Source organism: Egretta garzetta, unplaced genomic scaffold, assembly GCF_000687185.1.
Source record: "Egretta garzetta isolate BGI_Z169 unplaced genomic scaffold, ASM68718v1 scaffold367, whole genome shotgun sequence".
Classification (NCBI taxonomy): domain Eukaryota; kingdom Metazoa; phylum Chordata; class Aves; order Pelecaniformes; family Ardeidae; genus Egretta; species Egretta garzetta.
In genome coordinates, this window is record NW_009260192.1 from 1,905,645 (window position 1) to 1,933,434 (window position 27,790).

Genomic DNA, 27,790 nt, shown 5'->3' on the forward strand with positions numbered 1-27,790 from the left:
TGGAGGCCCCATCCCTGGAAACATTCAAGGCTAGGTTGGATGGGGCTCTGAGCAATCTGATCTAGATAGCAGTGTCTCTGCTCACTGCAGGGGGGGTGGACTAGATGACCACTAGTGGGCCCTTCCAACCCTAAACATTCTATGATTCTATGATTCTATGATTTCCCCACACCCTGCAATTCAAAACAGTTCGGTGCAGAAAAAAAGCAAAAGCTTAACTTTTTACATCCTTACTATGACCTCTCAGTCAATATTGCAGATGGAGAACTTTGCTAATTCAAATACGTTGGGATAATACCACCTCTCAAAGGAGCAAAAGTGTGTGTTGCCAAATTGTGATGCCTATGTTCTTCAGATATGTTACAGGGGTCGTCTTTGCCCTGAAAACAGACATATTTTATCCTGCAAACCAGAAGATGCGCTGACTTCCAAAAGCATGCCCTAACAACACACAATCCTCGGACAGAATGGCGGCAGAAGCAGCACAGGCAGCAGTTCTGATGGGCAGGATCACACTGTTCAGATTTCTGGACAGCCATTGTCCAGCATTCCCCTTAAAACTTGTGGTGTGGGACAGAGACAATGAAAGCAAAGCACTTCAATTATGCCACTTCATTTAAGTTAAAAAAGAACACACGATAAATTAGAAGTTTACTGGTAAATTAGGTTTGAAAAGACATTCAGCTATCTAGTAAATCTTCGTTCTTCACTGGGAAGAACACCTCAAACCCTTCAACCAGCTTTGACTTAACAGAGGTGGATAAACTTAGTTTGTTCTCTGATTTACCCACAAATTCCAGATTAAATAGATACAATAAGCCAAATGGAATAAAACTAAATTACACACGTTGAAACCCTCCTTGAAGAGAGCTACTGACTGTGAATGTTCATTTTTCAGTAACAAAATATCGAGGTCACATACAGCAAGGGGAAATAAAGACATGTCCAGTCACACAGACAGCATTTTGTGTGTTCTCCTTGTGAACTCTGTTAATAAATTTGATAAACTATTCCAAATGACTGAGCCTTTATCCATGAAAAGAGATTCAGAGAGAAGGGAATCTGAAGAGTTACTTGCTTTTATACAAACTAAATAACTCATCATAGGCTACTAAACATATAACCTCGTAACAAAACAGAATAGTGCTGTTCACTTCATGCTTACTGTTTCTGCCAAAAAGTCACAGGTCACAAATCTATCAGTTTCAAGTGTATTTCCCCCTCCTTCACTCTCCCCCTGCAAGTTTTTATGCTCTGACCCTCTCTGGCCATACCTAACACCTTTTAAAGTTGTCACTCACAAGAGCCAATATATCCTAACTCTGACTGCACTAAGTTCAGTCCACTTACTTACCGAGGGGTAAAGTAAACTGGGTTTTTTTTTTAGCACTCATCTCCATGATATTGCTCTGTCCTACACTTTACAAATAGAATTTCCAATCAATTTGCAGTTTTAATATCTTATTAGTATTTTGTTAGGACCAGAATAGTGAGAAAAGGTTTCTGCTATTTAATTTGGAAAGCACAAATACAGGCTGCATCAAGTAGTTATCCTCTAGTGGTTCATTTGCAGATTCCTCCAAACAAATTATACTAGACAGGGTGCACATTGAATTTAGAAGCAAAGCAACGTTCCCAGAGCAATCAAATATCCAAGTTAAAAGGTAAAGTGCGGTTGTTTAAAAAGAAATCTCTCTGAACATAAAAATCTAACTACCCTTTGTAACACCACTTTGAAGAGGTAAAGTACTACACAAATAAAACTGCCACTCAAATATTAATGACATCAGAAAGAATAAAGTAAGCTTTCTGTGAAGGTCTGGTGAACACTTGCTGGACTAGCAAAACAGAAATGTATTCTAATTATTCAAAGATGAAAGCGTATCTATTTAAACGCATGTGATTGTTTGAATAGTCCTTGATGGGACAGCATTAGTACTACCTATTTCTCTCCATTAGAAGCTAAAGAGTATGTAAAATCTCAAGTACCAGTGTAAAACTATGTTATAACACTGCAGTCACGGATAGCTGTGTTTGCTGACTATATTATTTTTCCTCCCCAGGGGGCCATATATTCATCCTAAATTCACAGGGGAATCAAGCCTTGTGGAAGAAGAAACCCTGGGGACATTTTAGCAACACTGTGGTGGGGAGGGAAGGCTAATCATGAAAATGAGGCAGAACTATTACAACGGGAGCTCCAGGGCATGCAGGACTCATACGGACATGGAAGTAGTAGTAAAATAAGAAATATGACTAATCCAAGGCTACTTGAAACTTTTTTTGGTTATCATCATGATGAGCATGTATTTTACCATCCTGCTAGTTACACTAGCATGGAGTATGCTGTTATAAATAAAAAGTATTTTTGCAATATTAAATCCAGAAAATGTATGGTCTTCATGAAAAAAGCCAGAAGGATACACAAAACCAGTACGTTATCAAGTAGTTTGTTAAGCAGAATCAAATCTATACGGAGTTTACATAATTCTCAAACTCTCAGAATCTTTTGAAACACTCATAGACTTGCATATGCATCCATCACTGTTCCAATATTATCAGATGGTATCTTAAAGAATAAAGGCCTAGAAGAAATTTTGATTTTGTCCGAGGTTACTGCAAGACACTTCCATCTTTCATGTGGAGCATTCAGAGGAAACATATAAATACGAGCACAGGCATCAGACAGAGGAATTTAGTCAGACATCCGTGCAGTCTGATGTTAAAAAGACAGAAGCACTTACAAACATGAATAAATTAAGTAAACAATCACATTTTGCAGATGGAGAAAGTTATGACACAGACTACCAAAGTCTTCCAATGACGTTTGTGACCATCATCCTGAAAAGGACACAGTATTTGCTGACCATCTATGCATATTTATTGCACTCTAGGTCACAGCTTTACACAAGATTTAACGCCTTAGTAACCTGCAGACTACATTACAGCCACACAATTTTCCTGGACTAATATTAAAAGGAACTCGAACTACAGTGATTCATCTAATCAGAAGGGTAGTTGGATTGTATACCCAACACATTAGTGTGCCATGAGCTCCTCTGACTACCTTATTACGTCCAGCTCATCATCTAGGCCATTCTTGCCCCTGAAACATCCACCCACCCCCAAAAAAGGGCCAAAAGGTTACAGTACTGTTTGCTTCAGGATTTAGCTGCTCCAGCTCAGAGTGGAGCCTAAGTTCTTGCAACATCTGGGGTCACTGTTCTTTGTAGTCAAAGTTTCAGGTTCCAGAAGATTCTCTGAAGTTTGGGTTTGGGTTTTTTTTTGGTGGGTTGGTGGGAACGTGTTAACAGAGGGTTCAGAACAGGAACAGGAAATCTCACATTGCTGTCAATTTGATATTACAATGGGTATCAATATTTATTGGTGTTTCCTAAGGGACACACAAAAACTAAACAAAAAGTTAGCAATTTGTGTATTTGCTGTCACTATGCAAATTAACTGATACATTGCTCATTTAGTTCCTCTCAAGAGGTTCAAACAAGCCGTGAGTAGGATTCATTCCATACAAAACAATAATTAGAAGGATAACCTACCACCGCAAAAACATGGGACCACCCATCTGGATGTCCTAACACAACCAGTAGACCTGCACAACAGAACGTTTTTTACAGGAATGTCCCGCTTGCCCACCTTTCCTATCAGGGATGTACAGAGCAGCTCTTTCCAGGGGTGTTGGTTCTCAACTCTGATTTCAAAACACAGAATAACCTTGATTTGCTTATCTTCAAACTGCAGGCTTGTCTAGTTGGCCTGTTGTTGCTCAAACACAGGCCTACTTACAAAACCATTTGCCATTCACATGGAGGATTTTAGATTGCATTCAACCAAACAGGGCTGAAACCATATTCATTCAAAATAAAACTCCTGTTCAGCAATTATAATCACACATGGGTAAATCCCAGGCTTATAAGATTACAGCATTTTGGTTATGGCACGTAGTTTTTGAAACTATAGCAGCAAGGTATTGTTTAAGGACATAAACTAAATGTTAGAAGTCTGGCAATTTCAAAATCCAATCTAAACTCTGCTTCTACACAGCCACCCACACATTACAGAATCAGCATGTCCTGCCACACAGTTTGCCCTGCTGCGTGTATTAAACAAGATGGCTTCTGGATGAGAGAAAGGCTTCTATCAAGAAAATGTTGCAACTTGGGGGAATACAGTTTAAATACAAGGAAACCTGCCACAGACTTACCCCATTTCTAGACACTAATTTGACATGTAAGGGAGACATCAATTAATTCTAGACTGTTACAATGATCAGAAGAACCTCAATCAGCCAAAAGCAATTCAGTGAAATTGGAAGTTCCTCATACTCAAATGAAATTATTAGAAAAACATCATCGCTTTTTCAGCTAGGCAACAGTCACAAGATCAAGCGCAAAGCCACCTTGTTTTACTAAAAATCTCTTCCAATTGTTCAAAAATAGTGCCATCTGCTATAGCTTCAGTTCACTTAAGGTGCTGCTTCAGAGTTAAAAAGTGAGAAGAGTCTACTGTGACACCATGCCTCTAGAGATCTTCCATTCGATTTGCATACATTAATTTAATTCAGCTTATATTCACCTGGCAAAAATTCACACTTGAAAACTACGATGGCTGAGACTGTGTGTAAAGTTCCAGCACAGAGACAACTTTCATACACAGGCTAAAACGAGGCTCTTAAAATAGGGAATTATTCTGGAAATGCTGACACATCTTTAACACTGTGAGTGGGCGCCAATATAATACACACATTGTGTACACATATGTTGCTGTCTTCCTGGGAAGCTTAACTGAAAGCCCACATGGTTGATGTGAATGCCTCTTTGAAAGCACTCATCCTGCTTATTCATAATATCTCAAACGAAACCCGAAGCATATGGTAAAATTATGCCACTTCACAAAACAGTACTTATGACAGTGAACAATCCTTTTGAATCAAAACTACCCTTGATAGTTCAAAAAAACCCAAAAAACCCCCACCAAACCACTTCATTGATAGAACTTATTAAGCATTTAAATAAAAATAAATCTTAAGAGCTAGAATTTTGGAGTTCATCAACATAGTTTGATAAATTGAGTTGCATCCATTACAAAAAGACTTACTTTAGTTGTCCTTTTCTTGCTAAAGCACACACCCACTAGAGAGGGTCAGACTCCCAGCAGAATAATGAAACAATAGACAGACCATCTGCTGCTACATGAAGCAAAGTGAAAATCCAGGAATAGAGTATATGGGAGTTGTGCTAAAAATCAGCATTACCTTTCTATTTTCTCTCACACCAGATCCTTACCTTAGCTAAGCTTTAAAAATAAACAAACAAAAAAAACACCACACAGGAAAGTTGTAGGAGCTTCCAGACATAAACGTACAGGGTGAAGTACAGCATGACACGTCCTTTGAGGAATTTTATTTTTCTTCTCTTGGCAACCCTAACCCATATAATACAAGGTTCCCGTGATGAATACCCTGCCTCCTGCTTATACAGCAAATGGCTGGCATTTATGGAACTGGTGTTGCACAAGGATACAGAAGGATATGACAGGTATCTTAAATACCACCTCCATGGATATCGACAACTTACACAATGTCTTCACAGCTGTCATTTGATTCCACTGTAAGGCTTATTTGTCCCCCCCCAGCTTATTCATGCACATCAAGCGTAAGGCAGTCAGAACTCCCTAGGAGGCTTAAAACAAGTGTGACAAATAATTGCCCACGGAAAAGATTGTCTTGGAAAGACTTGCTGCAGAGTAGAGGAATACCTGAAAAAGAAGTGCAAATAAACAGAGGAATAGTACACTTCCACTTCTTTTTTTCCTGACAACTGTTCATAAATTCAGCCTCAAACTGCCGTAACAGATAGAATTCTTCTGTTCCATTATATTGGAAGGATTTAGCCACTAGATACCTTTACCATGTTACGAGAGACACTAGGAGGTGGGTGTTGCCCTTTTGTTGCTTTATTTATGTTGAGTAAAAATAAGCTAATTTATTTCTCTAATATTTTAACCATTCATTTCTTCCCTAGCCATCACCCTTCCAGTAGCTGGGTGGGTTAGGCTTACAGGTTTCGAGGAAGTATTTATGTCAAAACTCCTTTCAGTCATCCACCCTGATTACAAACTGCATTCCCAGAAATCACAGATTATTAAAAAAGGACTGATTTTAAAAACAAACATCCAACAGTCTGCCCTCTAAGTCCATTTAAACATGTATTTTAGAATACTAACAAACTGTGTTTATGTTTTATGTTGCCCATTACAGTTCAGCATTAGTAATGCTAAATTCATACAACACAAACAAATGAAAACTCTTAAAAACCCTTAGCCCTTTCAGAAGAGCATTTTGTATGGATCCTTCCTTTAAGCCACTAAAAAACTGCTATGTGGTGTTCAAACATGTCTCTTCCTGGCATTGGGCTTCATTATTTCAAAGTGACTGCCAGGACTCACGATCCGCACCCTCATAGAGCAGCTTCCCTCCCCATTTCTTTCTCCCTCCCAATGTAAGTGGAAAAATGAGAGAAAACAAACTACTCTTTCTCAGTGGCACTTAGACAATTTCATAAGGCAAAGTTCCTTTTAGACAACCATTACCGGCCTGTCAGACAGATATGCGTGTAGTTAATGAAACCACATATGCATAGACTGGAGGACAGCTGCATACCAACTGGGTCACCAGTGATCCATACTACTGAACACCTCCCAGATGAGCACTGTCTTTTTACATTACTGTGCTCTGTAAGCGATTAGAGCCCCATTCCTCATAGGGCATTAATTATGGGGATTAACAGTAAAAGGAAACACATGAACAGGATGTTACGTGCTTTTTTTTTTTTTTTTGCTTTGAATCTTTGTGTATTAGCTACGGCCTTGAATTACGGAGTAAAGAGGATATGCAGAGTTCTGAACAAAATAATGCAACGTAGTCTTTCAGTCTGCTATGCTGAAGAAGCCCATTTAAAAAGAATATAGGGGGAGAGGATTCAGCCTGCTGACATATGACTTCCTCACCTAGACAAAAAAAATTGGCTATATATGCCACATTTTCTGTATTTTCCCAATTGCAGCACAGAACACGTATCATTAAGTTGTAAAAACACTGAAACATTGGCCACTGGGAATAAGCTGTCAGTAAGATGCAGTTATGAAGTGGATTAAAAATTCATATGAAGTTAGAACAGACACAAGCCTTTATCAGCGCTCCTGTCATCCACCATTACGCTGTTACTACAGCCAAAAAGCACAGAACCCCAAATACTATTATTTATTCTAGGAAAACCTGAAAGTGCTGCACTATGAATTGAATGGCATAGCACTTAACAGACATAAACGACGTACAATGATGGAGGTAACCAGTAACCTAACTGGAAAAACCTTAGAACAGACAGTCTGGACACCTAACAAAAATACCAATATGGCCTGTTAATTATGACCCACTCAGCATTACCAAGATGACCTAGCAACTGAATATGTACTTTTCATATTTTAGTGTTTCAGAGCTGAAAGTTAGGACAACATTTCATTACGAAAACACTAGGGTTTTTTCTAATATTTTAAAAACAAATACTTGGAAATAAAAAAAAATAAAACCAAGCTAAGTTATAACATAGACATCTCCTTTATTGCTAGCGTATTAGACAAGCAGATGTTCTTAACAGAGATTGTCATCACTTTTAATGACAAACAATATTTGGAACGCAGGCTTAAGTTTGTGACACCAACCTCCACTTCAGAATTTTCACTACAGGCTGTATATATGAACAACAGAAATGTTTTCAGGCTCTATTTGTGGCATTGTATCTTCCTTAAACACGCATGACATTTATAGAGTATTAAATACAACTTACACAGTTCTACTCTAAGTGTACTGGTGGAAGGCTTACATACCATATTTGCTGAAACTTACAACATTGAGTTTAACAAAATTGTTCATTTTTCTTCTGTCAAAACTAAGCATTCTCCAAAAACCAAGAACAGTACACAGGGAATTTGACATTAAGCCCTATATAAAGTAATCTAGTAATACGATCGTTTCATTTTTCAAAGTTATGTAATGACTAATCCTCTGTAGCCCCACAAACCTGTTTAAAATGTTGACATGGAAAAATCTGAAGATGCTTCTCTCCATCTTTACACACCCTTCCACTAGCAAGTACTCAGAATTAAGGGTCTGCTCTTGGATATGCACCTGTAAGGTCTCACCAATTAACAACTGCTTTAAAAAAAAAATTAAAATTGTTCTTACAATTTTTCTTGGATACGAGACGTTTTATTACTGACCTTGCATTTCATACTTCCCATGACAGATATTCATGACTCAGAATCAACTGAGATGAGTTCACAAAATATTCTGTTGGCTAAGGACCATTTTCCACTGAAATAGTTTGAAAACAGATGCTAATAAGTTTGTCTGACTTGCATTCATGCTCTTTAACTTGTAACAAGAGGCAAATTTTTTCTCATGCAGTCATTTTTTAAACAATACAGCATTGCCTGAAATGTACTATTTTGAGAGTGATAACTAACAAATGAACATATCTCTTAAAAAGGCAATAATATTTCTGATGCAGAGTTAACGAAGGTGATTTTTTTCAGGACAAATAAAGAGGTTCGCAAAAGCCTTTAGGATATCATTAAGGCCTGGCACAAACAAAAAAGAAACAAATTAAGTTTATTAAAATGTTTCTTGTTTTAGTGTAAGCTAAACCAGAACTTGTTACAGAATAATCCCCTATGCAAACTGGGGAGTGATCACAGATTTTCTAGAAAGTATGTAGGTTTTAGTTCTTTGAACAAGTCAGTCAACAGATACTAGGATCCTTTTCTTTCTGCCACCAGTACCCAGGGTCTAGTCCAATCCTGCAATACGCCAAGTACTTTGAGAGAATCTAGATATCCTTAGTCATATCCATATAAACAGATACTGTACAACATGTTGGGTTTGAGCTCAAGAGGAGATAGCAATTAACCAGGAGCTGATAAGACTTCCATAAGTTATTACTCAGTAATTCTTCCTATCAGAATACATATTTATATTTTGCAAGGTAGATGTAAAATGGGGGCTAATATTTAAAATGAGATATGGTTCTGGATATTATTTCTTTATACACGGCTTTTTAGTATCACAGACAGAACAAATTAAGGCTCTAACTATCACTAGTGACAGCTTCACATAAGAACAGTGGAATAGATAAGGTAATCCTCATATACATTTTTGCTACAGAAGATAAGGATCATTTTCCTATTTCTTGTTGCTTCAAATCTCAAAGCCATACAGTTTCAGTATTTTATCTTAGGGGAAAGGAAGACGTTTTGTGAACTCTCCCACAATGCTATCAAATAGAGGGGGAAAAAAGTAATTAAGTTTAATTACTTTTCCCAACATTTTTCTCCCACTGTACATTCACAGAGCTTGCCAAAGATCAGCTTATAACAGTGAAAGACTAACTCACCAGGTGGGCTGTGCAGGTTCACAACGGAGTCCTGATACACACGATGTATCAGGTATTATGCTGAAATGACAACTGTGCTGTCTGACCATTCAAGAATAAAAAATTGAAGTCCCCTTATAAGACATCCTCTTATAGAGAGACCACAACCACCACACAGAAATTAAGTTTAGCTCAATCAATGTGTTATCATTGATTATAATCTTTCATTATATATTAAAAAAATCCTTGGTTCTTACATATCTGCTACTTTCATGTTTCCCCTTTAGTTTACTAAAGCGTTGTATCACATTCGGAAGAAGTACAGTTAAATCTACCTTTACATCAGACAAACCAGAAAATGAGTGTAGTCATAATTATTTATGACCAACTATTACTGAATGAACTAAACATAATTAATTACTTGTTCACCAGTGTTCTGATCTGTCAAGATTTTGCAAGTATAAAGTCAATACGTTCTTCAACATGTATTTCACTTCACACAATGTAAAGAATTGGGTAATAAACGGATTATGGTTAAAATTGTCCATTACAAAACAGGATAGCTCTGAATTCTGACATGGGAAATCTGAGCAAACTATGGTGAAAACACAATGTTCTATCGTAGGCTAGAGACAAATAAAAATATTTCAATAATAAATCCTTTAGCTCTACCTTGGTTGCACTCAAAACAGAAAAATTCAAAATTTATTATTCATCTACATTAGAAACACGATACTGAAGACAGTCACCTCGCTGCTCGCTCAGGTCGTTTTATTCCTCATAGAAGATCACTTACTGACTTCTTTTTCATATGTGTTATGTGATAAGATTGTGATTCTTTTCAGATACAATTTACTGTTGGTCCTTTCTGTGTGCTGTTTCTCCCATTTGTTCAGATTTTTTTTTTATAGTTGCATTCATTGCACAGTTTTTTATATAAATATCACATTTGTTTTCAAATCAAGCAAATGATATTCCTGAGCTGGCTCTCAGAGAACATGCTGTTAAATCATTTGGAATTGTTCAATATAAAATAAAGAAGCATGCCAACATATTAATCTTACCAGTAGCAAAACTGGTTTGTGCAGACAACAGCAAACCTACTTTTTGAACTATTAATCCTTGTTCCTCCAATATCAATTAATAATATTAAAGCTTTGCCTCACTCTAGAGCATGCATAGTGTTATTGTATAATCTGTAAAGATAAAGTTCACTTGAGAACGCGTAGCCACCGATAAAACCCCAAACACAGAAGGTACTCTGGATGCAACTTACTAAATAATTATACTAACTCTTTCGTGCCACTTTTAAGATGACTAAAGTGAATTCACTTAATATTGAAGCAAAGAACAGAATAGGAAGAAGAGAAGCTTATTTATGTCAAATGATTACAAAATACTTTAAAAATTCATGAAATTATCGAAGTACTCTCTCTTTCTTGCACTTTATGTTTCAACAAATGGAACTGGTATTTCCATCCATTATCATCTCCATCAATATCTCATTCTGTCTCTTTTGTTGTGGATTCAGTCAAACTTGAAGTGTGTTAATCAAAACACATAATTCCACCCCTTTTCAGATTAAGGTTATTTCCTACTCTGTATAGGTTAGTGAAACTTTTTTTACTATAGATTTAGATATATAGCAAGCACATCTTCTAGCCTGATTTTTGATCAAGCATTCTTTGGGTAAAAGGATTATCACTACAGCATGTCTGGTGTTATAAACTGGCTTTACTTTACTTTCAAAGACAGTCAAATGAGCTTCTATTAACTAAACAGCAAGTGGACCACTTGAAAGCGATTATTCTCAACTTCCTTTTCATTTCTTTACACAATAAAACCAGATTTTTGTTCTTTCGTGTTTCTAATTTTTAGTGAAAAAGAATGCCACAGAACATTAGGGAAAGGAAACAATTTATTTTTATAACCTGAAATTAAAATTAGATATGCTTATACATTTAGACATACATTTCATAAAAATTGACATTTTCTTCTAAAAGCTTTCTCTGTGCATCTTCTTGCATGAGAAGTAGCTGCCATCACGAGGCTAGTGTTGAAGGCACCAGAAAACAAATACCCAATCACTGAATATAGAATACTTCTGACAGAGAAGCAAAGACCAAATTTTCTAAAAATCAACCACTCATTCAAAAGTGAATGATAAAAGATCCCTTCAAGTCTATCCCAGGACCCTTCCTTTCTACACTGTAAATTCTGTCTGTTCTTCAAGAAGATCCTAAAGTTGCTATCTTGATATGATCAGCTGTGTTTTATCATACCTAAGAACATAGCTCTATTTATAGTTGGCAACCATGGCCTGCCTCCACAAGCACAGCTGTTCCCTGTAGAGACCATACAGACAACCACCTATTCTTCCCAGCTCATTTTGTCATCCTATATTGCCTTCTAAAGCTGAAATAGAGCAACGTAGAAAACTATGTCAGCGTAGACATTGCATCAGTCTCATTGTATAATCCTAGCAGTAGAACTGTCATCAGCTTTATCACAAAGGAAACTAATATACAACACATGGAAAGTCTTGAGGGCTGATTCCCCATAACCTTGTGCTTTCTGAGAGCTTTCACACCTGCACAAAGTGGGTATAAATGTCACAGCATCTGAATTTGGCAACATTATCATACACACTTTTCACAGGTATAAACGATTACACAAAGTGCAACAAGGAAGAGATCGCTGAGCATACCCCCTCACAACCAGCAGAACTCTGCTCAGGCTGTGACTGTCAACATCACATTACTTGTAAGAAAATGTTTGAAAGAGACCTTGCACTAACACAGAAAATGCTGCCTGATTTTATGAGTAAAAAGGCAAGTGAAATGCACATATTACCCCTCTTCTACCCAACTATATATGAATCAAGGATCTAAATCAATTATAAGAATTTACAAGCCATTATTTTTTCATTTAGGATCTTTTGTGGTTTTAAAATCCTTGTCTTCCTCTAGAATCTGAATAAATAGTTGCCCTTAAGTTATTTTGGTACTAATAATTCCTTTGTACTTGTTTGGGAATACCCTCCCCCAAGTAGAGAAGATCATCAAAACCAGCTAAAAATTTAAATACTGCCTTACAACAACTGCAGTCACACAGCCTGTTTGCATTTATCTTGAAAACAAGCTGTCATAACAGTGCCCTACCATTTGTAACCTCCACATGTTCTCACCTGCCCTCTGCAACAAGAGTCTCTTTGTCTGAAAGGTGTGTTTGTATAACATTCTTTGTTTAAGTTAGACTAGAACCAAAAATAGCAAATGGCTTGTGTTTCACTAAATTTGGACTAAAGCTCAATTACTCATGTGGTTCAGGTACAAAGGGTTCTTAAAGCTGTTCTGGTTCACATCTAAGGAACAGGGAGGGGAGAAGAGGGCGGAAATTCTCACCATAACATAAAACACTTCCAAAAAAAAAAAAAAAAAAGGCTTCATTGCATTTCTTTCTCCCATGCAACCCCTTCCAATTTAGTCATACACTCTCTTTTCCTCAGATGCCTCTTCATAAGAGGTTATTTATTGTAGCCTAGTTCTATTCCCAATTACCATATTATAGGGTATACATTGAAAGAGAAAGGATCCTCCTTTTTCTCAGGGCAGCACAGGAATTCAAGCAATGAGTCAACACTCCAGAAGCCTTTCAAGCAGAGTAAGGTGGCTTCTTTTCCTAAAATCCTAGTGAAGGAACCATCTAAAAATACAGGTAAATAAATACAAGAGAGGAAAGGACAAATACTAGATTCTTTTGCCTCAACTTCATCAAGATTAGAACAAAGCCGTCAGTATATTTGATCTCCAAAATGTGTGGACATAGCTTAAGTATAGGGGTTTGCAGATCACATCAGACAACAGATTGATAGTATGCATAGCCTAACTGTTCAGCTCAGAATTTACTTAAGAACAAAACCTACATAATATGCTTGGAAAATGGGACAAATGCTAAGGAGCCAATACCTTTCACTCTAAGATCACAACTTCAAATCCAGTCCACTTTGGTGAAGGTTGCCATCTTTACTATCTGTCAATTACCAAGTTATCTCTGTGATATTAACCAATAGCCGAAACAGGCTCTATGAAAAGATCCATTAAGATCCCTTTCTGAATCTGTACATTCTATTTGTCAAACAAGAAAACCATCAGCCAAAACAACCTTAACTTGTCCAAATAAAATCATCCTGAGTTAAAAATATGCGCTTCCTGATCCTTCTCTCAATCAACAAAATCTCCTCCGTCTGGAGACATAAACAAGTTACAAGGCTAGCTAAGTTATAAACTTCCTAACTTCCTGTAAATAAAACAGCAACTTTGTGGTACAAGATGAGGTAATTCAAAGAAGCAGGGTAAACTACCTCTCACTTACCACAGGACAGAAGTATACAAATGGCTGCTACTGCATTGCAGCCAACATAACTGAAGTCCATCCTGACACTTACCCGTGTAACTTCTTATCAGGTCCATACTTTTAGAATAAGGAGAGAATGGGCTAGAAATTTCAGCAGTAGAAAGGTCTCTGCTGAGAATGCTGTGTACTTTGATGTGCCACTTCAGGGACTTGAATCAAGCACCTTAACTGATCTCAGTTGTCAACATAGGCTGAAGGAAGGGAAATGGAATACTTTATAAACTCACTAACCAACATAACAGTAGAAACAAAGGAGAACCTGGTCTATCACATGAACCACGAGTATAAGACCTCCCTAGAAGACTTAGAGAATCTAAGAATTCTGCACTAACAAAGTAGCAAGCTGTAAAACCTGAAGCATGCAATTTGAATCAAGACACCAAATGGCCAGATGTGCAAGAGAATTTAACAAGACCTGTACTGGAACAGGATTGGTTTTGTGATCTTAAAGACTTCCTTGCCTCTGACTTCCCCTATATGCACACCTCTTTCTACATTGACCCAAAAACAACCCCAGCTTTTCTACTCTTGCCATCTTCATCTGTACTGCCCACTACTTAAGAAATATTTGTCTTTCATCTTATCTTTCTCTTCCAATTCTGCAATGCCACTTAAAATCAAGTAGTCAACTAATTTTGGCCAAATCAAGCAGCATTTAAGAGAGTATTAAAAATAAGTATACACTCTGGTTTTACACTTTTCCCTCTTCTCCTCAAATAAAGGGCATATAGCAAAAGGCATGCAACATTAAAACAGACAGTGAACAAGTTCCATCTCAAGACGTATTCTTCCAAGGACATGATTTACAGATAAGCACAGGAAAGCTCGTACTTGTCTTCATTACTAAGAAATGGTTGTGTTATGAATGAAGACCACGTCCAGCATCTTAAATGAATCCAAATGCAGTCTCCCCATTATGTGGGACTTGTGTGCTTGACTTCTACACCTGGGTAACATATTTGAAAAAACTGCCAACCTACAAAGTTTTTATTTTTTTCTGGATGCATAATTCTGGAATGCAGCAAGACAAAAGGAAGTTTGGACTTCACAGAAATGATGCCTTCCAGCTTTAGTCTACTTTCCAATAAACAAAAGGAAAAAACCGCTACACACAAAAAACAAAACCCCAGACCTCAGAGACACAGAAAGCCTTTTGAGAAGAGTAGATGTACCTGAACCAATAATTTTAATAACCTTTAAAAAAGTAAAATCTGTGACAAAAAAAAAAAAATCTTTAAATTACTTCATATGTAGAAAAATGTTTGTGCAGCCTATATCTAGTACAGTTTACTGAATTTATTGAACATCCTTGCTTACTTCATTAAGCAAGAGGACTATGAGCAGACATAATTTTATACTAGATACCATACCCAGAAGGTAGATGCAACTCATAGAAAATAAACTTGTAAGCTATACTTTCTCTGCTTAGCAAGACTCATCCCATAGAGTACAGATTGACAGTACCATCTACTCTTACATGGCTATCTTATGTGTTTTGACATGGAACACAGGACAGAGAAGTAACACCATTGCAATATAAGCATTTGTTTTAGTGTGCTAGTCAGATTATATAAAATGGCTATCTTGTTTCGTCCACAGGATCTCTGAGAACTAAAATTCATGACAAATTCTTCATAATAGAGTAATTTTTGTGTCATCAGGCAAATAAAATCACATGCATATTGGGATTGGTTCCTAAATGTACCATCACTATAAAAGTTAAGATTATTCAATAACCCTAACAGGTTAAAAGTATAGCAATTGAATATATATACAGAATGCTTCCAAATGCAGCCAATTTCTCTTTTTCATGATGACCTTTTATCTGGAAACCACAGAGACACTAACAGAAAACAAAAAAGAAATGTAAGATTGAAAACCACAGAAACTGGCCAGGTGTCAACATCAGAGGCTTTTGGCTTGCCTTTTTTTTTTAATTGACTACACTTCAATTTGACAGTCATTTTAGAAAGACCTTCAAAAACACTTATTTAAATGATCACTCCTACATTTGCATTACAAGATTAACAAATAATGTCCTTAAGGTTAATGCAGGCATACTTGGAAGCAAAGAAGCTAAAAGCATTAACAGCTTCTTTTACTAACTTACCAAGAATTAACATGATTAAGTATGCTGAAGCACTGCAGAGCAAACAGGTACCTACTCATAGAGCTCAGCAAACCAGTATGCCTTCATTCAACTTTAAACTAGGACACACATACAGATAAAACATCATCAGTAGATGAAAGAGGGTGCACTGAAGTCACAAAGATGTAGTCTTTAACTTATAATGGCATGAGGCACGAACTGCTGGAACAATGCTTCTACTTTTTTTTTTTTTGTTTAAGCATTCTGACATACAGTGAGAATGCAGTTTGTTTAGGAAACACAACTAACAATTTCAGCACAGGAGAAACATTTCTATTATACTCCTTTCCTCAAGCTTCAAACTCCATCAGTCACGCAAAATAATACAGTTGTCACCTTCTGAAATACAAATTCAGAGAGCCTGAAGCAGTTATTATGATTCAATGGACTTCCTTACTGTGTTTTGTTTTAAAGTCCTCCTTTCCAATCATCTCACAAGAACAGCCCAAATAAATGACAGTAAATATGCTAAGTACACCTCTTTCAAAAACTGTTTGCTTCACAAAAGACATCAGCAGGGAATGAAGTGGGTAATTGGAAAGAAGAAAGCAACCCGAGCAACTAGATACAGGTACTAAGGCCAGTGTTCGAATGACTGTGCAGAGCATATAGCAGACTTCAAAAAAGTAACACTGAAACTGGATTTAATTTATTGCTAACTGTAAGCAAAACCATAAGTAAATAGGTTTCATACAACATAGGGAAGTCAAAATAAAACCTGTTTACATAATGCAACCCATTTATGTGAAATTTCCCTTACCATAAAAAGTTCTTATTTCCTTTGCCATATGACAACTTCTGTATGTATGTTGTACATACAACAAATGGGATATTAAAAAAAAAGAACCCACAGGCTCAGTGCTGAACAGTTCTTCCAGAGTTATGGTAAGAATGCATCTACACTGAAAACATACTTATGAATTCAAACAAAAAACATTCATCAAAATCTTCATTCATCACTAAAATAGTTCAAACTGTGTGTTTTGATCCTCTTAGGCAAATCACCCCAAACATATTCACAACTGGACAGTTTGCACATACTTAAAAAAAAAAAATCCTTAGACATTAAGCAAGCACAGGAGACTACCACAGTATACTGAATACCTATAATCATGGCTAAAGATCTGGAAGGAACATACCTATAAATCAAACATAACAGCAGTGACATTTACAAGAATATAGACATTTCACTGCTGCTACCAACACTTTCACCAACACACTGTAAAACTATACTGCAACCCTGCCTCTGAGCTCAGGTGCAGACAGAATGGCACGGTTTCAGTCCTCCATTCATTTCCTCTCCATCTCCCATTCCCCACTATCTCCTTTAAAAAGGGGATTCTCTGGAAACAGCATCATATCTTTTATTTGACTGGATTTAAAGATATACCACACACGGCAGTGTCTAATTGCCACAACACTGCTGTACCCCTTCCTAAAATAAAAATCACAGATTGTGCACAGAAGTTCTTGAAATTTTTTTTATTTTTTTTAACGTATTGGGTGAGAAGATCAAATATCAAAAACCTCTTCACTCACCACCAAGAGCACACAAAGTGGACAATAATCCCTGTTATTAAAACTAAACCACTGCAAATCAGGAATCCATTAGGTTTCTGAAAAGGCTTCTCAGCACCAACTAACATTATCACCTTATGCTAACATCACACAGTATCTCAGAAACGTGAATATTGTTCTGCTCCATTTCATCACTTGTGAAAGCTCTAAGTCAATATCCATCACGGCTCCCACAGTTTTAAGAACTGGGGTAGGGAGGCCAAGCTCAATCCAAGTAACAGTCACTCTCTCTCTCTCCCAGAGCAAAAACTACATATTGTAAGGCCCTGTGAACAACTAATTACAATGAAATGAATGTTTTATGAAGGAAATGCACTTGATTTTAAAGGTCACAAAGTGACAGATAAGAGCACAGAGTGGAACAAATCCAGCAAATTACTGATTGACCTGCAGGGTCAATGAATCCAAATAATAAATATTTCTGCTCTTTAAATAATTAAAAATGTCAAAACACAATGGCTCCAGCCAAACAGTGTTAAGAATGCAGACAGGCCAGACGATCTACTTCATATTTAAATATTTCACTTACCTGTCCTGTGACTGCTCTTCATACATTCTTTCCTTTCCTTCCTTGAAGAGCCTTATAGCCCGTTTTGATTTTTTCATGAGACTGTCAATGTAGATTTTAAAATATTCATTCTCACTGAGTTGTGCAAGTTTCTGGTTGTCATCATATTTGCTCAGTATAAGTCGCAAGTGTTGATAAGTGTCAGGTAAAATGTCAAGTATGTAAGGTGGGCTGTTTTTGAGTTGAAGCTTTGGGTTTTGGCACAATCTTACCTATAAGAAAAACAAAAGAATGTAAGAGACAGGAAATATGTTGGGGCAAAAACCAATCTGACATCTTAAAAGTAATAGGTGTAAGCATACAACATAGTCTCTAATGTCAAAGGATGTATAATTTAACTTAATCTCATCTATAATAAGGAAATAAGCTTACTTACATTGTTTGGGGTCTTGCTTTTAAAGCAAGAATGCCTTTGCCTGCCTACTATATGCTGAGGAGTATATTACCAAAACACAGTATGCAACTAATACCAAGAGCAGTAGTTTCATACAAATGTTTGCTTCAGGTGAACCTCCTTGTAGATGTTTCAAGGTCTACTAGGAACTGATCGTATAAATTACCTTGTCATCTGCTGGCTCTCTCTTTTCTCTATCCAACAATATAACCTCTTAGAATGTATAGGAATTTAAAGTTTGAGAGGTCTACACATATGAAAATGGTCTGAATGTCACCAGTGGTTCAAAAGCTATTAGCTACGACAGACAGAAATTAAGCCATTCACAAACAGATATCATAAACCAGGAAACAAAACATTATAAACTCAATGTTTTCCAGTTCATGGTTGTAATAGAAGATAACATCTTAATGGACTTGGAATCATGATGTTCCTAAATGGAACAAAAAATAATTTAATAATATATATTACTTAAAAGAATAAGCTTCAGATGAATTGAACACCTTTATTTGCATCTAGTCTCCACCAGAAATGTTTCTGGAATAAAGTGGTACTGGTTTTGTTTCCTGAACATGTACAAGGTTAGCATAATTATCTCCTGCCTACCTAAATTCTCTGGTAATTTGCTCTGTAACGTTCTCCATTAGAAAGCAAAAGGGATTGAAACTAACAGGTAGGTTGAGTGCTATTGCATTGAGCTATCCACACTCAGCCAAAACACTGGAGCCCTTTGGACACATTCTAGACATGTGTGTGCAGCTGTACATATGCAAATACTTACGAAAAAATTAAGTCCATGTGGTATAACAGCTTTATAGGTATCATCTGGAGATTGCCACATTATATATTAGTGACTTTGATATTCTTTTGAGGTAACTAACGAGGCTGTAAAAACATCTTAATACTGCTGAAAGCAGACTCCTATTCCTACTAATGTATCAACTTCAAAAAAAGTGCAGTCTTGAGCATTTCCGGGGTGGGGGATGGACAGAACAAACCCGTATCCTGTAACATCCACCTCTCTAAATTCAAAGCTATATCACTATTGCTGGCCCCCTCCTTCAGTTTCTAGATCTACACCGTTAAGAATTTCACTGCCTTAAGACTATTGCCACTAACAGACCTTCACGCACCACAAACAGCAAAGCAAATGCATAATTGTTTTTTGCCCTCCAAAACATAAATACAAAAACACACCAGGCAATTAGGTTTAGGTAACTGGAGTCATAGAGGAGATAGAAGAGTGGACAAAAGTCAGGCACTAACAAGTTTTAAAACAGAAGTCTAGCACCATTGGAACAGTGCAAACTTATAGCTACTACAGAAACGTTAGCACCGCTCAAAAATAGCATTTAAAACATGACATTTGCAACAGCTCCCCTCATTTCACTGATCCATTGCTACTTTAGTAATTTCTGTTCTTTCACCTACTCAACCAAGTAACAGATCAGGAACCCTTTCGATGTGCTGTAGAACAGACAGTCCTTCCCACAAAGAAATTCACAATCTCAGTAGGAAACAAAAAGACAGCAGGTAGATGCAGGCAAATATGAATACACTGTTCATGCAGGCAAATATGAATACACAACACTGTTCAACATACTAAAAAGTGGTTCACAGCACTAGCAGTTAAGTATTTCTAGATATAAACAACAAAGAAAAGTTTCAAGGCAAGCTCTAAAATAATTTAGTGGCTCATAAAGTAATTCCTGGAAGCTGGAAGAAAAAAAAAAAAGCATAAAGATGTTGGGTCATCTCTTCATCAGGTGATGAATTCTGGAACTGCAATCCATAACTGCAAGATCAAGACAGCAAGAGACCTTGAAACTGAAAATAACTTGTTTGTATTTCATGTGATAAAGAAAAGGTTATCGGGATAAAGAAAAGGACAACATGGACCAAGTCATAGGTTAGGAGATGCCTGCAGCAGCATTCTCAAAGAATAAAGGCTGGATATGATGGCATTCTTTCAAGGTCAGAAAAGCAAAGCTGAACTTACTGATACACAAAATAGCAACTGGATGAGAGTTTTAGGTGAATGGATTGATGTAGAAAGTCATATTTGTCTGAGAATCACATCTCAATCTGAAAGATTCAGACACAACTTTTAAAAAAAGAGCAGTTCAAGTAAATGAGTTGCCTGAGTGAAGGCAGGATGATGGTATCACAGCAGAAGGTCAAGAAAGGAACTAACAAGAGAGACTTACGAAGGAGATTAAACAATTTTCTTTTAGTTATGGTGAGGTTAAGCTGACAGCTAGAATTCTTTAAGGAGATTTCAGAAACATGAGCAAGGAATTTTACATGTGTAAACAGATCTGAAGATCATCCATGTAGAGACATACGGGAATTCCTTTTTGTAAAAGGGTTAGAAGAACTGGAATCCCAAAGACAGAAGTGAAAACCTTTATGAAATACGTAGACATTTTTCATCTAAACTTTTGTTCTCTGTGATTTCTGATTTAGTGAAAACTTGAAACAAGATTGACGTTCTCCCAAAGCCAACTACAGATGACACGAATCAGTATCACTGATTAGGCATTACAACTTTCTGGAGCAACAAGCACAAGGGAAAAAAAAACAGATGAAAAGAGGAAAATATTTATCCAGGGGAAAAGTCAGCAATGAGAGCTGACCACAAGCAGAAAAAACTGCTATAATTTTGAATTGCTTGTTTACCCTACCTTGAATGTCATGATCAATGAATTAATTCTCTTTCTGAAGTCTATCTTTTCGATCAGATGTGCCAACAAGCAGAATACAAGTGGGTTTCTATATGTAAAAAATACCATTAAAAATATAAAAGCAACAGGAAAGAACTAATTGCTTATGCTGGTTGGTGTATTTTCAACAGTCAGTCCTTTCAACTATCAAAAAGAACATCCAGTTGTAAAGAACAACTGTTTTCTCTTTCAGATGTTCTAGAAAGTCTTCTTCCGTCCAGTATCATTACATACAGTCATACACGCATCAAAACAGGATCCTGCGGTCACCATGGTTTACAAGGCTTCACCTTCTGCTGAATTTACAGAGATAAATACAGCACATTACTAGAACCTTCAACTCCAGAACAAGCCTTTACAGAAGTCATACAAAAATTCTTTTACAGTACAACTCAATTAGTCTTATGCATTCTCATTGGAAAAAAAATGCTAACATTTAGTTCAAGTCAGTGAGGTAGTATAAAGCTTTCTTCACTTTATAGATTACACAAGGTTTCAGTCCAAAGGAAGTAAGTTTGTAAAGAGATGGTTGGTAAACCATATGGTTTCCAGAGTCAGGATGTCCTGACACATACCGCAGCAGTTCATAATTAAAAATAAGCAATAAGAAATGACATCTGCTGACGCAAAAGATTTACCAATGCACCAGAAGTGGCACACATACCTTTCTTCAAAAGAAAACAGAACTCCAAACAAAACAAAAAAACCCCAACCAAAAATAAAGACCTCCATATTGCACTTTACAAAGCAACCCTCACCAACAATTTAGGAGCAGACATGAATCATATCACTGTGTGATTCGTGTATTGTTATGACTGGAAGTAAGCATGTATATATTTAGCAAGCATTCAGTCTAAAAAATGCAAAGCAGTCAGTCAGCAAGTTAGTAAGATATGTCTCTCTCCTTGAGAGAAACTGAGACAAAGCTAAGCTCCTTTCACTACCTTGCTCAGGGTAAAATCCAAGTATTTACTCCAGAATCACAGAAACAAGAGTGCAATTCTGATTGTGAAGACCTAAGGCATTACCCTAATCTATCAGAAAGAGATTTTAAAACAGTTAACTCGGAAACTTCCAGACACGCCTAGGTGCCTACAGAGAAAAAACCCAACTCCCTCTTCCCTCCTCTCCTCTCTCACCTGCCCCTAAACAAAATACATACCACTACTCATAACACTTTTGAAAATATCTTACTTAAATTAGAAGGCGTTATTTCATAGCATCTTCACAGATGAAAGTAATGGCTGCCTATTGTGTTTAGACAATTTCTTAAGGAAAACTGTATCTTCTATTCACTTTTTAAAGCAAACAATAAAGTTGAAAGCCCTGGACTCGTTTGACAAAAGAACATTTGTTCAAGCGAAGTACAGAAGCCCCAACACAATCTGTTTAAACACCTCATGCTAGTCAAAGACAATACAAGGAAAGTAACACAGCTAAAACAGAATAACTAACTAATGAGTAGGACATCCGCTAAACACTGTTTTCAGCTGCAGTGAATTGACTAGAACAATCAGAGCACCAGCGCTCACACACTTCCAAAATCACACTTTGAAACAGTCTACTAACCTAGTATCTTCCACCATGCAGTACAAAAACGTCAAAGTAAACCACTTTGGCACAATGCAGACAGCGTAAAGGTAGCTCTGCGGTAAGATGCCACAACTTTTCTCCAGAAAACCACAACACAAATGCTGGCAACAATGAATTCTGAAGAACTTAATCAGGGAGGGGCTAATCAGGAAAACGGATGACATCTGAACACTACGCTCCTTCATCATATAGCCCCCTGCCAGAAATTACATTAAATGCCATGCATTTTATTTTCCACAGAAAGGTGGAAAGATGGGTTTTCTTTCTGCAAGAAGCCTTCTCGTCAAATTATAAGCAGAGGTGATCAATCATTGATATTTTCAGCTGAGAATACAGTAAATGCTTGTTCACCAGCTACCACACTGCAACTGTGCCATATTTTTCCATACTGGAGGAATAAGCAGTAACAATGCTGATGCTACATATGCACAAGGACAGCAGACTTTGGAGGGTCATTTATGCTTTCTTCTGATTAGAAAAAGAGAAGCTTCCATTTCTCTGTTTTAATTTTTATTTGTTTTCCACAAAGAGTGTATTCAGCACATAAAACTTCCTATCAGCTTTGACCAGGTAATACGCTGAAGAATACCATGGTTACGATTGATGATTATCTTTCTAGATAAACCTGAATGCCAACAAAAGTTAATTTAAAGAAAACCACATTACTAAGTTACAGAGGTAATACTGCTTTTACTCACTAAGTCAATGGTATGAACTTTGGAGATGCACTCTAATTTGCTCTTAGGTAATTATTAAATAGCAAATCAAATTGCTATCTGGATTTATATAGTCAGAGTCAAAGAACTGGGTGGGCCATGACAGAGCCGCACAAACACTTTAGACAATACTGTTAATCTTCACAGTAGAAAACAAGAGTTATTTTCAAGCCCAATGCATAAAAGTACTGAAAAGTGACTGAAAGTTGCTGAAATATTCCTTTTTAAAAAAATCCTGTTCAAAATGTGTCACAATTTTATCAGCTTGAAACCCACAATAGTAAAGTGTACACAATAGTACAGCATGCACAATAGTACAGCCAACTCTAAATAGCCCAAACAGTAAATTAACTACTCCAACGTTTACATAACAGCCATTCTCCCCCAAAGTCAAGGTAACCATTATCCTCTAATAATAGTAATACACAGACAGTTTCTAGGTTTTAAAATCATTAGGTTCAGAATCTGAGGGAAAAAAAAAAAAAAACATGTAATTCATGCATAGTTTAAAGGAAGACTTAAGAGTTATTCGTTAACAATTTTTTTAAAATTTATTTACAGGACATGAACTTTCTAAAATACACATAATTTTTTAAAAACAGCAATTTGTTTGCTAGAAGTTCAGAGATATATGGTCAACTTGCTTACACAATGCTGACACTGGAAAGCAGGGCTAGCCTTCCAAACCATAAAAGAAATATTATCTTTTGCATTGCAAAGGAATTAAGCAAAATATTTTTGATTCTTAATGGTAAAGTTACCGCTTACCCATGAGAAAAGCAGCAGGGAAACTGGACATTAATGCTCCTTTAATAATGCAGTTACTATTGTCAATTCATATAAAAAAAGACATACCAGTAAACCCTCAAAAAGTACAGATCCTAGTGGACGAAGTATAAAAAGGAAGATGCAGATACAAGATGTGCAGACAGATAACAATTCACATTCACTGACTAGTTACAACAGGATTTTTTTTTTTTTTATTATTCCCTGCAAGTATGTTGCCTACAGTAACTTTTACAAACAGGGCTTTAAACAGGAGCACTATCCCAACATTCTGTCCTGCTAAAGAACTCTTTCAAAACCCTCGATTTTTTCAAATTGGTAACAGAAGTTTAAAGAGAAGACACTTAACTGCAACCTTCTGCCTATTCTAACAGCTGAACCATGAGCCCATGAAAAACAAACATTACCATGAAATCTGAACAATTCGAAAGCATGACATACAACCAATTCTACACAGGGAATTCTGCATGATATCTAAGTAGCCAGAACTTTTACATACACCATAACACCACTATCATAGTATAGTTCTTATAGAGTAGCAATATTTGTAGTATTGGATAATCCCTTGTTGTTGAAAACAAACAAATCGTACACAAAATCTCATCTGCCAAAGGAGGAAATTACAGAAAGAAATGACGGAAAGGTAAAGAATGGCAATTTTAAGAAAGAAAGAAACGTAAACCAGAAACTATTGACCTCTGTCCCTAGTTTTTAAGACTGCTCTTTTTTTACCCTTTGGTCAAGATAATAGCTTTGCTTTGTTTCCATTATACCTTTCCCTAACATCTTTAGAATGGGATAAAACTTTAGCTACCTCATTCCAGCAAAAAGATGGTTATCACAGCTATTATAGTTAAAGCATAAACAAGGATAATGACTGTTATTACAACAAGCAAAATAGGCCTCAAACCCACAGCTTTACCATGGGTGGCACACCACCGACTTTGCAGAGCCTACACCTTCACTAGGTATTAATTTGATCGGTGACCCACCACAGAAATCAGTCGTAGGACACACTCCAGAAATGGGATTTGAAACAACAGTCAATCGAGCAGGTTTCTATTTCTGATTTTAATCCCTGGTTTTGATCTAGGCAGAGGAGAAAATGACCTTCCTGTGCCTACTGCCACAGAAGGCTGAGAGATTTAAATTTGTTTGCCAACATATTAAATTTGCTCAAACACATCCTTTCACTATAAGTACCAAATGCTAAAAACTCAAGCAGCAAGATACAGCATTCTCACACTATGACATCATCCTGTCTGGTATACTTTAATATAATTTGGAAATAAAATTTGATTAACTGAGAGCAGCTTAAAGAGGATACATTAAAGATCCAAATTGAGGACACTTATCCAGTAAAACGAAAAAAGAAAGCACAGTGCAATGTCCAGCCTTTCCAGCGACTTCTACAGAACAGGCCTGACTGGATGTTCTGATGCTCTGTTGTAAAAGTGACAAATACAGTTATCCTGTATCAGCCGAGTAAAAACAATCCACAAGTCCTAACTGTGGGGTTAAGATTTTCTGGGAATCATGAATACACAAACCAATCAAGGGACAACCTTGCCATATAAATTTGTAAATGGCCTGACACAGGGGAAAAATAAGCCGTACATTCCCCACGTGGTTTCAACAATGACAAACCAGATTCCTCGTTTCCAAGCCAAAAAACTTCCTTCTACTGAAGAAGAGTGCCTGCTTCCAAGTATTTATACTTGCAGCTCTTATTCAAGACATTCACTGTTTATAGCCTCCTGATCATTAACAGGAAAAGGCAACAAAGTCTTTGTGATAATAACCATTTCTATCAAGGCTGGTTTTGAAGTTTATAATCATCAGAAATTGTGGTGGAAATACAGCTGCTGTTCTTGGAGCATTAAAAAGAGGAGCATGCAAGCACTCAGTCAAATACTTTGAAACTACCACTTGTCAAGGCCTATAACATGAAATGATCTCCACCACGTCAGTATAACTAGTTACGAACTTTAAGAAACGTTGAGCATCTGCATTTTACAAGACCCACAGGGAAAGCAAACAGTTACATTAATTCGTGAAGAATCACTGCGTTACAAACTCATAACTCTCTTGCCACACAGACCCAAGGCTAACAGGTAGTAAATGCTCACTCCTCAGCAGTTTCAAGAGGGAACTCTCAAGTATCACCTCAAATGCAAAACAGAGTGCCTGCATCTCCTGAACAGTTGTATATTATAATCAAACTGTTCCTACCGTTGGTGAGGAACTCTCCTAGCTAATCTATCATCATACAAGCTGTCGTTCTGCATAATACTAAGCAAAGCGTATCAGGCTGCAGCAGAGAAATAAAAAATTTCGGTCTTCTCTCCCCCCACTTCCTGAAAAATGAGTTTCAGTACAGTGTATTTCTAGTTTCAAAATGAACAGTAGAAGTACTCAAAAATCATCAAAATGCAGAACACACACGTAAAACTTAGGCGTGCCATACTAATCTGTTTACTAAACTGACAAGAGTGACATCCCCCAGTCCCCCACGCACATTCCTAAAAGCACAAACGTATCTGTGTTGCCATCATGGGCATGTCTCATAGGACGATTAGCTTAACTGAAGTTTCATACTTTAGAGGTCTTGCCTGCAGACTAACAAAGCGATCCAACACGAAACACACAGAGAATATGTGATTATAAATCTAAATTAAGCAGCTTTTTGTTAGGGCAGCTCTTCAAGTTTGAGTCATTTTGAAGGATCTGAAAAAAAAAACAATAGCCTAAGGCAAACACACACATTTGTTTTCCCTCCACAAACCAAGATTAAAAAAAACATAGCCAGAGGCCATAGGAGAAAAAAAAAAAAAAAAAAAAAAAAGACAAATGCTGCTTAAATAACCTAAAACGTAAGTCCCCTTACTTCCCGAGGCACTTGCAGCACAGCAGTCAGAGCTGCAGGAAGACGCCGTTGCCCCGCGTGTACCTATTTAAATGGCCCCATTCTTCCCCGCGTGTATACACAAACGCACTCAAGACACTCACCACTTTGTCCATAAGCTTCCAGGTCTTCTCCACAGTCCTGCGGTCGGCAGCTGCCTGCTTGGGGGGGCCCACAGCATCCTGAATGGCGTCAATGAAGCCCAGGATCCGTCCCTTGCGCGGGTTCCGGCCGTTGAGGGAATTGGCCATCTGGGAGCCAAGCTGGCCGCAACGACAGAGAAACACAGACTCACAAGGTGCTCCCAAAACATCTTGCCATACAACTCCCCGCAGCCAGTGAGGGAACACTTCCTTCTTCGCAGGCAGGAAAGGGCAAGGCCAGGGCACGTTTAGGAACAAGTTTAACTTTCCATGACAAACAGCGTAAGCCCACCTGGCCCGAGTTTACACTGGCAGAACCCATCCCGGATTTTACCCTCAACGCCAACAGGCGGGAGGGGGGAACCCACCCGCC

At 37.2% G+C, this 27,790-nt stretch overlaps 1 protein-coding gene across 1 annotated transcript in view; it reads right to left on the reverse strand.

Annotated features, from left to right (window-relative positions):
- The window catches only part of CBLB (Cbl proto-oncogene B), a 133,919-nt gene extending 106,309 nt beyond the window's left edge, over positions 1-27,610 (reverse strand). The window contains exons 1-2 of the mRNA XM_035897586.1: positions 27,379-27,610; positions 18,119-18,369 (exon numbers count right to left, since the gene is read on the reverse strand). Of these exons, the coding sequence (XP_035753479.1) occupies positions 18,119-18,369; positions 27,379-27,525 (398 nt within the window). The 5' untranslated portion in view covers positions 27,526-27,610. The remainder of the gene's footprint in view (positions 1-18,118; positions 18,370-27,378) is intronic.
- Between the last annotated feature and the right edge of the window lie 180 nt (positions 27,611-27,790).